This window comes from Physella acuta, unplaced genomic scaffold, assembly GCF_028476545.2.
Source record: "Physella acuta isolate Inbredline_101_S28 unplaced genomic scaffold, ASM2847654v3 ptg000376l, whole genome shotgun sequence".
Classification (NCBI taxonomy): Eukaryota; Metazoa; Mollusca; class Gastropoda; family Physidae; genus Physella; species Physella acuta.
The window spans coordinates 618,108-634,262 of NW_026731895.1; the positions used below are offsets into that span (position 1 = coordinate 618,108).

The 16,155-nt window shown below is 37.6% G+C and overlaps 1 protein-coding gene across 21 annotated transcripts in view; it reads left to right on the plus strand.

Moving 5' to 3' along the window:
• The window catches only part of LOC131941899 (dystrophin), a 301,691-nt gene that overhangs the window by 121,237 nt on the left and 164,299 nt on the right, over positions 1–16,155 (plus strand). For 20 of the 21 annotated variants that reach the window (XM_059301490.1, XM_059301480.1, XM_059301481.1 and 17 more), the window contains 9 exons: positions 8,242–8,386; positions 8,707–8,797; positions 11,287–11,525; positions 12,188–12,367; positions 12,684–12,944; positions 13,119–13,206; positions 13,931–14,025; positions 14,305–14,451; positions 14,800–14,953. In XM_059301490.1, coding sequence (XP_059157473.1) covers positions 8,242–8,386; positions 8,707–8,797; positions 11,287–11,525; positions 12,188–12,367; positions 12,684–12,944; positions 13,119–13,206; positions 13,931–14,025; positions 14,305–14,451; positions 14,800–14,953 — 1,400 coding nt within the window. Of the gene's footprint in view, positions 1–7,183; positions 7,279–8,241; positions 8,387–8,706; positions 8,798–11,286; positions 11,526–12,187; positions 12,368–12,683; positions 12,945–13,118; positions 13,207–13,930; positions 14,026–14,304; positions 14,452–14,799; positions 14,954–16,155 lie in introns of those variants that run through there. The other variant, XM_059301497.1, reaches the window with a different exon arrangement.

Here is a 16,155-nt window from a genome sequence, read left to right on the forward strand (position 1 = left end):
TCTTCTGGCTGGCGTCTTATAACTTGGTGGAGGGTGTGTGCGTCTGTTGTTAGCACTGTGTTGGTGTGGTCTGCATCACGTGACTCAACGGCCGATAACACAAGTGCTGTGTTAGCAGACCCCATCGAATAGTAAGTTTTAATTAGGTTAATTAAGATTGAGCTCACGCAATGTGTTTGATCTCACCTACAACAGGCTGGTATTTCTATTTACACCCCCCCCCCTAGGCTGGCATTTCTATTTACACCCCCACCCCAGGCTGGTATTTACGACATTCGACTAAACATTACTAAATGTATGCAGGGCCGGCGCTACCTATAAGGCGGTAGTCTAGGGCGCCATCCCTAGTGGGGGCGCAAAAAGATTTAATTGCTACTCGACTTACCCGTCATCCTTTGGATAACTGTGGGTTTTGGGGGGGGGGGGAGGTCATCCATAAAAAACATCACGTCTGTCACTTATCGTCACAAAAAACCAGACCCCACATTCAAAAAGACGGTTTTTTCCCTTTAAACCTTTAAAAAACCGATTTCGGCTGAGCATGGGTTTGACCACACTATCCCTTCATATACGGACGTCACAAGTGACCTACTCAACTCTACTTCACCTGCCCAGTGCCCCTCAAGTCACAGAAGACATGTTTTTATCGTTTTAAAAAACGATTCCGTCCGAGCATGTCTCTGCCCCGACTGTCCCTTTATATGCTGAGGACAAAGAAACAGGCGAACTCTACTTGACCTGCCCTGATGTGTCTCGAACCCATACCACCCGCACAATAGCCATTCCACTATCATCTTAGCTATAGCATCACTGACTAACCAGAGTAAAATTAGTCCTATACTGTACTGCAAATTAAGAAACCAGTTACGCGAATAGGTCCTAATATTTTAAATTTAATAAGGGGCCTAGATCTATATCCCAAATTCCATAGCTAAACAAGCAAAGATTTATATAAAATAATTACGACCTGAAATAGATTCTAGATGTAGAACTTATATTAAGTCTAGATCTAGAATTTACGTTAAGTCTAGTGACCTAGATCTAGATTCATAACTTTTTTTCCCTTCGACAGCTGATCTGTAGATCTAGAGAAATGTATTGTATAATAAAATAAAAAGAAATGTTAAAACATTGATAATAGTGCTGAAACGTAATAAAAAAAAGCAAACGGACGTATCATAAAAGCTATAGCCGACAGAAAATTAGCTTTAGAACGCGTTAAACATTGGAATGGGAACACAATCTTCGATGCAAGCCGCCATTGTTTATGTAAAAAAGTAAACAAATCATGTGACGTCACTATTCGCTCAAAGTAAAGTCGTTTTTCTAAACTTTTAAAATTAATGTGGTTAATCTACCTATGAATAAATCAATAAATTAATTAACGTCTTTAAATAAATGTGTGATCAACAGTCTGTCTGAAAAGAAAAATTGTTCTCTACCTACATACTATTTTACAGCTCTACACATAGTGCAGATTCTCTCCAGTAGCAAATCAGACAAATAAATAAATATTCAAACGTGTAAACAAAGTTGAGTGTTAGTAGTATTTAGAAAAGATTATCAAAAAGTGTCTAATCTTTTATAAAGGAGTAGCGATCTATTTCGGTACCCAGGATCGACTTTGCGCCCCCACCCCAAAATTAGGTCTATATAGGCCTATATTTATTCGCGATGGTGAAAATGCAACCCCCACCTCCCTAATTTGGAAAGATCGGGGCGCTTTTTACTAGTCACTTTGCCTTTTTAATTTGGTGTCACATAATTGATGTAGTAAACGATTAAATAAGTTCGTAATTTAAATTTCAAACATTTTAAACGGTTATCTAATTTTATTAAGGCTTGTAAGTCTCGTTTTCTCTGACTTTGAATTGGAAATCTGTCCTGGTGTATAGAGTTTTGTAATGACGGGGTGTTCAAAGTATTGTACTTGTTTGGTAAGCTTCGATGAATCGTTTAGATTTGAGAGTAACGGCGTAAGGCTGTTGCTGATATGGTTTCGTAGGTATAAAGTATTGAAGTGTTAAAGTGTCATAATTTTTATTCGGCTGTTTTGTAGTTGAAGGTCTAGTGGAATCTGATTGATAACAGAGAAATGAGAATACAGGTGATGAAGTATCGTAGTTCTGGAGTTCGGGAGTATTGATTCTTGTGGTATTAAGGTATCGAATTATATTGACTGTTAAAGTGTAGTAGTAGGTCCAGTGAAATCGTTGTTGATTGGGAGTACCGTTTGTAGAGCTTGGTGAAGTAAACGAGTTGGTGTCGTGGTTCTGGAGCATCGAGTCTAGTTATGTTTAGGTATCGAAGTTTGATATGTGTTGTGAATGTAGTAAAGTATATCGAGTAGTCGAGTTTATCGTAAGTTAGATGATTTCAATTCGATACGAAACACACTACACAGAAAGGTAGGCGTTCTCTAGTTGAAAAATCTTTAGTTTTTTAGGAATCTATATTTACATTCTTAATGTATTAATATATAATATTAAATAGGATGGAATGTATAACCTACCGTAAACATTTTTTTTTAAATTATTTTTTTTATATTTAATAATTCTAGCAATTTCTGAAACAGTTACATGTGTTTGATTTTTTTAAAGACGTCCCTTTATTTAGGGGATCCAAAATTTTATCAAAGTAGCTATTGCCGTGCAACCGAAACTCAAATAAGTGCATGTCATCAAATTTGAATAGAAGTATGTTATAATAATGGTACCACTTTTAGACTTTCAAATAAAACCTACAGTTAAGTATTCAGTAGGTAAAATATACTGTTTTTACAGGTTACATAGCTAATATAAAAGCTTTGTTATAATTGTAAGGAAATTTATAGCGTTTTATTGTGTTTTTAAACGTCTTAGTTACACTTGGTTAGTTTAGCTCTTCTTGTGAAAGTTATTTCCCTTGAATAAAATTTTGGTAATTGGATTTTCAAATGGGAGATACTTCGTTGCTTAACTTTATATTCATTTAAAATTCCTGGACCTTAGGTTGACCTCGTACATATAAATACAACTTTAAGTTATTATTTGCAATTGTTCTAATTAAGTTCTAAACAAAATAGTTTGTTAGTTGTTTTTTTTTAGCATTAGTACATTTCATTAGTAGCCGTTGTAGATTGGAATTCTTAATGTTAGTAGACATACAGTCTTAGTCGTAAATTAAACATTCAATCAATTCTCTTTTCATATTTTTCACCCTCTCCTAAAGGATTCATATATAACAATTTAAGGCTGGATTCTATAACATTTATAACCTTTTATTTTTCAAAAACAAAAAAAAATCGTTAAATAGTCACACAGTATAGACATTTTACAATTATAACTAAAGACAGTCAAGCTTAAAACAGGTAAGGTCCATTCTGGAGCTCACCTCGGGAGATCCCAAATCTACAAGAACTTTTTTTTTCCAATTCCAATGTTTTTTTTTTTCCAGATTTTTCCCGGGAGAGTGGGGGAGCACTTAAAATTTTCTAAGTGGGGGGGGGGGGGGGGGGGAGTCGTAAAGTACAAAGTAGACTCGTGGACAATTTCAATAAAATATGAATACGCTTGCAAACGATAAATAAAATTTGATTTTGATATATCCTTATAATTGATAATAAATTAATATTATGTCACTTTTAATGAATTGTTTTCTTATACATATGTTTTAGTAATTAATCCGTGAGAAAGGGGGCGTTTTAAGTTTTGTCTAGGGCGCTAAATAACCTGGCGCCGGCACTGAATTTATGTATACTGTCACACATTGGCATGTGTATGTTGAGACCATCACACACGTGCAAGTGTATTTTAGACCATCACACACGAGAATGTGTAGTTTAGACCAACACACGTGAATGTGTAGTTTAGACCAACACACGTGAATGGGTATTTTAGACCAACACACGTGAATGTGTATTTTAGACCATCGCACACGTGAATGTGTATTTTAGACCATCACACACATGCAAGTGTATTTTAGATCATCGCACAAGTGCGACAATCGCACATGAACTGTGAGTACACAACACGTGCACACACAGTTGTTTACAAAATAATATTTTTTAAAACTCTGGTGTTGACGTCTTTTATGAACTCATTAACCTCTCGCTGATGGTTTGTTTGATTTTTCAACCTAATTAACTTCAGCGTCTAAACCTTCTTCAAGTGATGTTTTTTTGCTTCTTTACAGCTAAAAGCGTAAAAACAATTTAATATTTTAAAAAATGTTTACCCATACATGTACTTAAGTATTTTATATTTATGAAGTGAAAAAAACCGGACTAAATCAAATGCATAGATCGTTGTCTTTAAACTGTAAAGATGGTGATGTATCGGGTGTGTGAGACCTGTGGGTGACTTAAACTTAAAGTGTAACTAAAGCTGAATACACGATCACTCTTTCTCGAACCTTTTAGGGTTTACTAGCTTTTTTAGTGCCAACACAAGGGGAGTAATCGAAGGCTATGTTTCCATTATTGTACACTTAGTTATTTCCCCCTTATGCCATTATATTTGGGAATGTTACGTAGGTGTATTTGCAGACGAATACGTCGCCCATAGGATTGCTGGTTTGAGAGAGTTGGTCTTTTAGTTTTAAATAACTATCCCAGAGCGATTAAAGTAAAATAATTGTGATTTGATTTTACTCTTGTACCTTTTTTTTTTCATTTTTTTTTAAACTAATTATTCTTTTGGATGGCAGCCAAAGCCAACATTCTTCGGCTAAATACGGCAGTCTCCGGCTGTAGTTGGTAGACTTGGCCCACATGTATACGGCAGTCTCCGGCTGTAGTTGGTAGAACATGACTTGGCTCAGATGTATACGGCAGTCTCCGGCTGTAGTTGGTAGAACTTGACTTGGCTCAGATGTATACGGCAGTCTCCGACTGTAGTTGGTAGAACTTGACTTGGCTCAGATGTATACGGCAGTCTCCGGCTGTAGTTGGTAGAACTTGACTTGGCCCAGATGTATACGGCAGTCTCCGGTTGTAGTTGGTAGAACTTGACTTGGCCCATATGTATACGGCAGACTCCGACTGTAGTTGGTAGAACTTGACTTGGCCCAGATGTATACGGCAGTCTCCGGCTGTAGTTGGTAGAACTTGACTTGGCCCACATGTATACGGCAGTCTCCGGCTGTAGTTGGTAGAACTTGACTTGGCCCAGATGTATACGGCAGTCTCCGGCTGTAGTTGGTAGAATATGACTTGGCCCAGATGTATACGGCAGTCTCCGGCTGTAGTTGGTAGAATATGGCTCAGATGTATACGGCAGTCTCCGACTGTAGTTGGTAGAACTTGACTTGGCCCAAATGTATACGGCAGTCTCCGGCTGTAGTTGGTAGAACTTGACTTGGCCCAAATGTATACGGCAGTCTCCGGCTGTAGTTGGTAGAACTTGACTTGGCCCAGATGTATACGGCAGTCTCCGGCTGTAGTTGGTAGAACTTGACTTGGCCCAAATGTATACGGCAGTCTCCGACTGTAGTTGGTAGAACATGACTTGGCCCAGATGTATACGGCAGTCTCCGGCTGTAGTTGGTAGAACTTGACTTGGCCCAAATGTATACGGCAGTCTCCGGCTGTAGTTGGAAGAACATGACCCAGGTGTATACGGAAGTCTTCGGCTGTAGTTGGTAGAACTTGACGGCCTAAATGTAACCAAACATGTGAGGTGCTGATCATACAATTCTGACGGACGTGGCTTGTTTTATACTTCTACTATTACCAACTGTGTTCTTTGCTATCACTAAGTTTAAAACAAAAGAAGTTTATTTTTCCTACGGAGGTCAATAGTACAGAAAAAGTAGAGTTAACCTATTTCTGTGATCTCGGCTTATGAAACATTATTGCTCAGCCGCCTTTAAGATAGTCTTGATATTGTAATGTAACCACCCCTATACAATTACTTAAAATTCTCAGCCACTTCTTGCTCTACAAACATATCTATCAACATGGCTTAACTCACTGGGCAATGAAAATAACGTACCAATTTGGTAAGCCTACAGTTACTAAATTCGCCTTTTTTTCTAACATCAGAGAATGACAGTTATGCCCTATTTTAGACAGGTATGTTCAAATATTGAACTTGTCCATTTGTAGTTTTTAAATAGACTGGGGTTAATGCTAGTGAGGGCACCTAACGAAGTTTTTATGTCAGTCTCATTCAACAAGGTAAGTGTAGAGTAGCTTCCCTTTAGTGTAGAGTAGCTTCCCTTTAGTTTGATTACATTTGATTTACGTAGCGAACACACTAATCATTGCACATTTGTCTAGCAGCATAGTTTGCGATAATTTCGAATAGTTAATGCGATTCATTTTTAGACAAACATATCTTATTTTAACGAAAGAAAACACGAGTTTACTGTTATGTTTTTATTTTTTGCTTATATTACGGTATACTGGTTTAAGTTTCATTCTTGAAATTCTGCCTTTTTAACTAACCATCCTCTCATATTCACTGTCACACAATGACATATACAGTATCATGTCATACTACCCCATAATGACAAAGTAGTATAGTGTCATACATTTCTCCCTATCACACATATACATAGACGTTCAGATTTATATTGAACTCAGTCTCACTAAATAGTTTTTCACTTAACACTAAAGTAACGTTTTGATAAAGTAACGCAACTCTACTGAATACAACAGCGAAAGTTTTTTTAAAGGGTGAGTAAACCGGGTGTGTGTCTTGTGATGTCAGTCACATGACAGGGTGTCAGCACGTGCAGGTGTCAGCACGTGCAGGGTCAAGGTCACTGGTGGAATGCTGGGATATGTTTGTGTCTCTGTTCATGGGTGCAGACTCGTGATATCCAGCAGAAAGGGTTCAGCCACTGGTCAGTTAAGGTGATTGGTGGTGTAGGATTCATTGGTCAGCTTTAACAAGTTCATGGATGGTGTTGTATCAGCTGTATGGTAGTGTGGACTAAGTCGTTGTGGATTAAGTCAGCAATGGATTAAAGTCAGCTGTGGATTAAGTCACTGTAGATTAAGTCAGCAATCGATTAAGGCAGTTGTCTGATGTTGTGGATTGAGTCCGCTGCAGATAAAGTCAGCTGTTAGAGTCAACTGTGGATTACATGAGATGTTTGGTGTTGTGGATTAAGTCTGCTTTGGATTAAGTAAACTGGATTAAGTAAGATGTGGATTATGTCAGCAATGGATTAAGTCAGCAATGGATTAAGTCAGCTGTGGATTAAGTCAGGCATACATGTGGATTTAACTTTGACCTAAATGTGTTGGTACAGTGAAACATTTCTGCCTAGATTATGGAGGAAAAGGTCAAGGTCAGACATTGGTATTCATTCCTTGACATTGTTCTGGCATCTGTTGAGCCTGACTTGCAGCTATTAAGATTCTAAACACTGGTCTGCGTATCAGTATCATTCGCAAGCTACTTTCTAATAAAACTAACACAATCGCTAACTAACAATTGTATAACACACTGGTCACATTTTTCTTCTGCCTAAGGTATAGATGTGCTAAGTTGCTAAAAATCTGGACACTATTTGATAAGTTTTATTTAACTGTTGTACATAACAGGCTTTCTACCTGTGCCATACTTATGTTAGTTAACTCATCCAGTTGTTCCTTGAGTAGGATGATCCAGTCTCTATCTTACCTAGGCCTATAGCTCCACTTTATATGAGGGCATATTAGATCACCTGTATTTCACCTGACTAGTGTGAGTTGTTCTCTAGTTGTGTATTAGATCCTACTCAAGTCAAACAACCTGACCTGAGGCACCTAGAGCAGAATGTAAACACACAGGGATATCTATGTCAAGCCCTGGGGCGGGGGGGCTCAAGTGAAATGTCATAGATGGGGGGAGGGCAGTGACCTTAAAGAACCAAACCACTGGTTGTCATGATGCCTCCCTGTTATAAAAATACAATTATTTTTAATGTTGAACATCAACACATCTTCAGAGATTCTTACAGAAATATGTGTTCAATTCTATTCTAAATAAAACACAACTTCACACTACAAACAGCAATCTTAGTCTTCAGATCAGTTTATACAACATTTTTGTATAGAACAAATATTTATCTAATGTATCTGCATGGCTGTGCCAAGCAGCTAAACATATATTCTAATGTAGTGTAGACAATAGTTGAACTGTAAATGTCCCTTAGAAAAACCTAATGCTTGTTAACGTTCTAAAGTAAATACAATGTTTAACTGGTGAAATAAACAGCACTGGGTGGCTTTGATATCAACACATTTTGAACTGTCACTTGTTTCTCCAGGCTTCAGAAGGTGTTGATGGACCTTCAGCAGAAGCAGCTGGATGATCTTGGTGACTGGCTGACTGTCATGGAGGAAAGAATTGTCAAACAGCACATGATTGGTGCCGACCTGGATGCCATCAAGTCTCAAGTTGAAGAGCACAAAGTCAGTTCTTTTCTAATGTTGTTCACTCAATTTTAATGACACTTTTGTTGCCACAATTTTAATGACACATTTATTACATATTTCTTGTTAACAAAATTTAGTATAATGACAAAATTCTTATTTCTAAAAGCCCAGCATTTTGGTAAATGGCTAGACGCTTTTAAAAAACCACCTTTTTTTGTTAAAAGCACTCTATACGCTGAAAGATCCATAGGTGTTAGATTATATTTAAACCCTGACTTAGCCATATCACCAAATGAACATTATATTTAAATGCTGACTCAGCCAAATCAAACTAAAATATTTTGTGTCCTCCACAGGAGATACAGAAAAGTCTGGAGGAGGAACAAAAGAAGGTGGACAGTCTACAGAACATGGTGGTGGTGGTGGACGACAACAACACTGAGTCAGGTCTGTTGGTTGTAGGGCTGTGTGTGGTTGATGGTGTGGGTTAGAGTTGTATGTGAGTCAGGTCAGTTGGTTATAAGGCTGTGGTGTGGTTGATGGTGTGGGTCAGGTCTGTTGGTTGTAGGGCTGTGTGTGGTTGATGGTGTGGGTTAGAGTTGTATGTGAGTCAGGTCTGTTGGTTGTAGGGCTGTGTGTGGTTGATGGTGTGGGTTAGAGTTGTAATGTGAGTCAGGTCTGTTGTTGTAGGGCTGTGTGTGGTTGATGGTGTGGGTTAGAGTTGTAATGTGAGTCAGGTCTGTTGTTGTAGGGCGTGGTGTGGTTGATGGTGTGGGTTAGAGTTGTATGTGAGTCAGGTCTGTTGGTCGTTGGGCTGTGGTGTGGTTGATGGTGTGGGTTAGAGTTGTATGTGAGTCAGGTCAGTTGGTTGTAGGGCTGTGTGTGGTTGATGGTGTGGGTTAGAGTTGTATGTGAGTCAGATCTGTTGTTGTAGGGCGTGGTGTGGTTGATGGTGTGGGTTAGAGTTGTATGTGAGTCAGGTCTGTTGGTCGTTGGGCTGTGGTGTGGTTGATGGTGTGGGTTAGAGTTGTAATGTGAGTCAGGTCAGTTAGTTGTAGGGCTGTGGTGTGGTTGATGGTGTGGGTTAGAGTTGTATGTGAGTCAGGTCAGTATGAGTTGGTTGTAGGGCTGTGGTGTGGTTGATGGTGTGGGTTAGAGTTGTATGTGAGTCAGGTCTGTTGTTGTAGGGCTGTGGTGTGGTTGATGGTGTGGGTTAGAGTTGTAATGTGAGTCAGGTCAGTTGGTTGTAGGGCTGTGTGTGGTTGATGGTGTGGGTTAGAGTTGTATGTGAGTCAGGTCTGTTGTTGTAGGGCGTGGTGTGGTTGATGGTGTGGGTTAGAGTTGTATGTGAGTCAGGTCTGTTGGTCGTTGGGCTGTGGTGTGGTTGATGGTGTGGGTTAGAGTTGTATGTGAGTCAGGTCAGTTGGTTGTAGGGCTGTGGTGTGGTCGATGGTGTGGGTTAGAGTTGTATGTGAGTCAGGTCTGTTGTTGTAGGGCTGTGGTGTGGTTGATGGTGTGGGTTAGAGTTGTATGTGAGTCAGGTCTGTTGTTGTAGGGCTTGGTGTGGTTGATGGTGTGGGTTAGAATTGTGAGTCAGGTCAGTTGATTGTAGGGCTGTGGTGTGGTTGATGGTGTGGGTTAGAGTTGTATGTGAGTCAGGTCTGTTGTTGTAGGGCTGTGGTGTGGTTGATGGTGTGGGTTAGAGTTGTATGTGAGTCAGGTCTGTTGTTGTAGGGCTTGGTGTGGTTGATGGTGTGGGTTAGAATTGTGAGTCAGGTCAGTTGATTGTAGGGCTGTGGTGTGGTTGATGGTGTGGGTTAGAGTTGTATGTGAGTCAGGTCAGTTAGTTGTAGGGCTGTGGTGTGGTTGATGGTGTGGGTTAGAATTGTGAGTCAGGTCAGTTGATTGTAGGGCTGTGGTGTGGTTGATGGTGTGGGTTAGAGTTGTATGTGAGTCAGGTCAGTTAGTTGTAGGGCTGTGGTGTGGTTGATGGTGTGGGTTAGAGTTGTATGTGAGTCAGGTCTGTTGGTTGTTGGGCTGTGGTGTGGTTGATGGTGTGGGTTAGAGTTGTAATGTGAGTCAGGTCTGTTGGTTGTTGGGCTGTGGTGTGGTTGATGGTGTGGGTTAGAGTTGTAATGTGAGTCAGGTCTGTTGGTTGTAGGGCTGTGGTGTGGTTGATGGTGTGGGTTAGAGTTGTATGTGAGTCAGGTCAGTTGGTTGTAGGGCTGTGGTGTGGTTGATGGTGTGGGTTAGAGTTGTATGTGAGTCAGGTCAGTTAGTTGTAGGGCTGTGGTGTGGTTGATGGTGTGGGTTAGAGTTGTATGTGAGTCAGGTCAGTTGGTTGTAGGGCTGTGGTGTGGTTGATGGTGTGGGTTAGAGTTGTATGTGAGTCAGGTCAGTTGGTTGTAGGGCTGTGGTGTGGTTGATGGTGTGGGTTAGAGTTGTATGTGAGTCAGGTCAGTTGGTTGTAGGGCTGTGGTGTGGTTGATGGTGTGGGTTAGAGTTGTAATGTGAGTCAGGTCAGTTGATTGTAGGGCTGTTGTGTGGATGATGCTGTTGTGGCCCAGATATAATTGGGTTCCTAGCGTGGGTTAATTTTTTAAATATTGGTTACTGGTTGTATTAAGTTGATGTGTGTATATGGTTGAGTCCTTGGCTAGGGTTAAAACTAATGAGAATCTGTTTGGAATTTTTTTTAGTATGGTTATCCATATTGAAGTCATAATGACAAATGTAATGTAGGGAGTTTTCAGTTACTGATAACAAAGCAAGCCAAAATTAAGAATAATTGGTTAAAAACTATAATTTGGGATTAGATACAAAGTAAAACAATTTAAATTATATTGAATATTTTATCAGATTAGAAGCAAAACAAATTATTTTCTAAAAGTTCTAATATTGTAATATATTTGTGATACCTCCTTTACATATTTTAGCTTGCGCTGCCATGGAGCAAACTTTAGAATCCCTGGGCAGAAGATGGGCACAGATCTGCCGCTGGACAGAGGAACAATGGCTGCTGTTGCAGGAGCTTCTTATGAGGTGGCAGCAGTTTTCTGACGAGCAGGACAAGTTCAATGATTGGCTGACAGAGAAGGAAGGAATTCTCCAGGAAATGAAAGCCACAGAACTGACAACAGCAGACCAGGTCATACACCAGGTCAAGTCATTGAAGGTAAAAAAATATTTCTTGAGGATAACATAATTTCTTCTGTGGTAGAGGGGTTTATTTTCTTCAAGTTTAGATACATAAGATTAAGTAGTTTCTTTTAAATGGAGGGATTTATTGTCTTCAAGTTTAGACTCGTAAGATTTAACTTCAAGCAAGAAATTTAAATCAGTGTCCTGAATGGAACATGTGTGTAAACTTAACACAAAAGTTATTTTTGTTTTTGTAAACTTTTTTCTACTTCTATACAATCACTATTATAATTTATATTATTGAGTTGAATAAATATGTTGTGTTGGTTTATATTTTTTATATAATTGACCACTATGTGATGTAGCCATATATTTGTTGTATAATTGACCACTATGTGATGTAGCCCTATGTTTGTTGTATAATTGACCACTATGTGATGTAGCCATATATTTGTTGTATAATTGACCACCATGTGATGTAGCCATATATTTGTTGTATAATTGACCACTATGTGATGTAGCCATGTATTTGTTGTATAATTGACCACTATGTGATGTAGCCATATATTTGTTGTATAATTGACCACTAAGTGATGTAGCCATATATGTGTTGTATAATTGACCACTATGTGATGTAGTCATATATTTGTTGTATAATTGACCACTATGTGATGTTGCCATATTGTTTTGCCCCAGGCCATAGAGAACGACATGGTGGAGCAGGTGCGGAGGTTTGACGCCTTGAATGAGTGTGGTCAGCAGATTGTGGCTGTGGTAGACAACCAGGAAGCCATCACTAAAATCTCAGCGCTCTTGGAGGAGTTCCAGGAAAGGTGGGAGAAACTGGTCCAAGACATGGAGTCCCAGAGTAAAGAGGTCAGTCATTTTATTTTTTACTTTAGCTTAATTTCTTTGTTTTTGTTCTAAATTACCAATAGTATTAGCAGTTAAAAATTTATTTGTTTACTGATATTCATACATCCTATGTTGGTGAAAATAATCATCCAAACCCAAAACTACTCTAAATTCTCACATAGACCCAAATCCTAATACTGAGAAGTAAATTACCATTATCTTTACCAAAACTTAACCCTAAGGTTTAAATTAGCATTTATACTATTTACTGTAGGCCTGTATAGCTAATGAATAAACCCCAAATGTCCTTCCCCCCACCCCCCTGTGTGTACCCCAGATTGCCAACTCGGGTGTTGAGCTGTCGAAGGTGTCTGAGTACTACGATGAAGAGGTGATTGAAGCGGAGACTGCTGCCACCACATCCTCCGCCGTCAAGTCCAAGAAACGCAGGCTGGAGTCTGCTACCAGGTCAGAGTTTGATGTGGAGCTCAAGAACCTTCTAGACTGGATGGACAGGACAGAATCCACGCTACACCTACTGGTCTCTGAGAACCCACAAGAGCCTTTTACTGTAGAGGAGCAGAGAGTTTTGATTCTGGTAAACATTCTATAGAAATAAAGCCTAAAGTCATGTTTTGTTTTTTCTAAAGTATTATAGCAGCTAAGTAATATTTATTTAAGTGAAAATTTTTAGCAATTGTGATTTCATAATGAGATAAAACTTAAAATTACCTGCAGGACCAATTTAATATATAATTTTATTCTTAACCAGGACACAGAGAACTCTGTAAGAAGTAAACAAATAGATGTACAACGGTTACTTACCCTTGGCAAGACTATCATTACAGAACTAAAGATTGGTAAAAATAATTTTTAACATTATTTAAGTATAATTTACATTTGGCTAGATTTTTATTTTGTTTATTGGCCTTGCTTTTGAGTAGCAAGTTGCATATTCATATTCTGTACAAATTAGTACGATGTAATAGCTATTCACTTAAAGTTACGAAGTATATCAAATTCTCTGCCATTGTCACAATATAAATGATTTTTAGCGCAATTTCCATTCTGGAGAATTGCGTTTATGAACTCGTCATTTCTGGGAATGGATGGATGAATGAATGAATGTATGGATGAATGTGTGTCCGGGCTTTAAGTCGTATCTCCTCCTCAACGAAGCAATATTGATGACTAGTTCCAAAAGCAATTATGTTAAGCAAGTTACGAGAATGAGCATAGGCCATAAAAATTCCGGGTTTCTTTCATGTATTTCCCGAAAAAGCCAAAAAACCTCGAAAAAATGCAGTTTTTGGCCCATATCTCGGCAACCAGACCACTTAGCGACTTGAAACATGTACCAATCGATTCCTGCCATAATTTAGAACAATATTGCCGAAGAAAGTTTTCAAAAATATCCTCTCGTTCGGTCACAAATTTTAAAATTACATAAACACCTACAAACCGATCGTTCTTCTAGCTTGAACGCACCCAGCATTATACGTCAGAGCTATTTTTAGATAACATAAGGAAATTGCGCATAAATGTCACTAGACTTTTTTAATTAACTTGTTTTCTGTTCCCCAGCTGGTGAGCCTTATGACACAATGACAATTGTCATCCAAGGCCTAGAAGAAAGATGGCAGAACCTCAATGAGAAATTGGCTGACACACAAACCAAGGTAAGACACAGTTTATTACAACAATTACAGTATCATTTTGTTAAGTAAGCAAATTTTTGTTTTTCACTAATTTTTTTTTAAATCTGAATTTAACAATAATTATTTTTCTTAGTTTACACACATTTTTAAAGGTATTAGATTTTCGTTGCTGTTTAGATATTTTTGTCTTAGGTTTCTTATATTTTTATAGGGCTCAGCTTCTCATTGTTTAATTTTTTTTTGTCTTTGATTTTCTAATCCTTACGCCTTTCTATAATATTTTCTATAAATATAATCCAGGTTGAACTAAACAACGAAATGAAAAAGTTTTACGATGAGCTGACAGTTCTACAAGACCTGATGGCCACGTATGAGAAGTGGATCAAATCAGCTGACAACATAGCTGATGAGGCCCCAGAGATTATTCGACAACTAGACCAATGCAAAGTGAGTTTTCTTATGTTCCTGATACATTTATAACATTTAAAGTAATAAACAATGTTAGATTAAAATAGTTTTTTGGTTTTTAAAAAGTTTTGTTTACAAAAATTACATTACATTGAAAATTAGTGGACCATACAGTTTTGATAAATACTTATGTGTTTACAGCAGCTATCAACAGCATACAGATTAAAGTGTAGTTCCTTTTTTTCAGCCCTTTTTTAAGTAGTTTAAAAAAAATATGTTATCTGTTGACACCATTTGAAAAATGAGCTCTTTCATTCTTTTTTTTATGAACATAATTCTGGATAAAACTGGTCTTATGATATGAGTCATCCCATTCATATTCTCAAGGTTAAGGTCAAGGCCATGCAGGCCCACCAAGAGCGCATAGAGAGACTGCGAGTACACGGTGAGCAGATAGTCCGGCAGTACGACACGGCTCAAGCCATCAAGGCAGATCTTGACCAGTTCACGCAAAAATGGCACGACGCCTTTTCTAAACTGGGTAAATATTTCATTCTTTCAAATATTCTGGGAAAATATTTATTGCTGCTAAACTTTTACAACTTTCTGTGGATGCAAAGTACTTTTGCATTATGGTTTATTTTATTTAATATAAGAGGTTATGGTTTAATTTAATTATAATATGATATGCAGGGTGTGGTTTATTTTGCATGTTGTTGGAGGTGGTTTTTACATTCAAATTTTTTATTGTCAACCAATCCCCTTTAATTTACCTGTTTAAAAAATCATGCCATTTTAAATATGCTTAAAATTAATAAAAATGTACATCATTTTTTACAGAGGTACAAAAACTATTCCTATAAACTGTAAAAAAAAAAGTTTCAATTTTTAAAAAAGGTTTTATGGAAATATTTATCTCATGTTTGGCTTAAATTAAAGACATTTTTTTCCTCGTTTATCAAAAAGTATATATTTTAGTCAAAACATGTATAAGATTTCAGTATTGATTTCAACTACAAAATAACAATTTAAAAAAATTATTTCTTTTTTTTTTCATTGAACACTTTCATGTCCTGTTCTGTTTTTCATGAATTCATTCATTCTGCTTTCTTGTGTATTCACTCATTCATCCCACCATGCATCCACTAACCATTGGAGTATGTTGCAGATGGTCAGGATTGTAAGTAACCCATTGCAGCACTGAGTGTTATTTTCTTTCACCCAAACTTTAAGCCATGTGCAGCTAAATCTGGGCACTTCTGATCATCATCATTCTAATTTAGTTTGGCCTTTTTTTAAATCACCAAATTGTTGATAAAATATTCTCATTTACACTTTGATCTACCATCAAATTAAATGTTATAAGATTTCATTAGATGTCAAATTCACATTTTATATAGAGCTCTTTTGGAACTAATTCTTGTCATCAAATGTGTCCATGTCTTACCTGTTGTTGTTCAATAGACATTGTGTCATATTCAGATAAATAAAATGTTGTCAAATGTTTGCTTTTCACATGAATGTGCTTTGTGTTTGTTGATAGATTAATATGGAATCAATTAAAATGTAAGAATAAACACTATTATTTTAATTTTTAGTTTTCCTTTTTTTTTTTTAGTTTACACAATATAGACCCATCTAACTTTTATTTTATTTTTATTCTTTAATTTGAAAGTAACTTGACTTTATAGTGATTTATTTTTGTTGCTTATTAATGTGTATGTTAAACATGTGTAACACTGA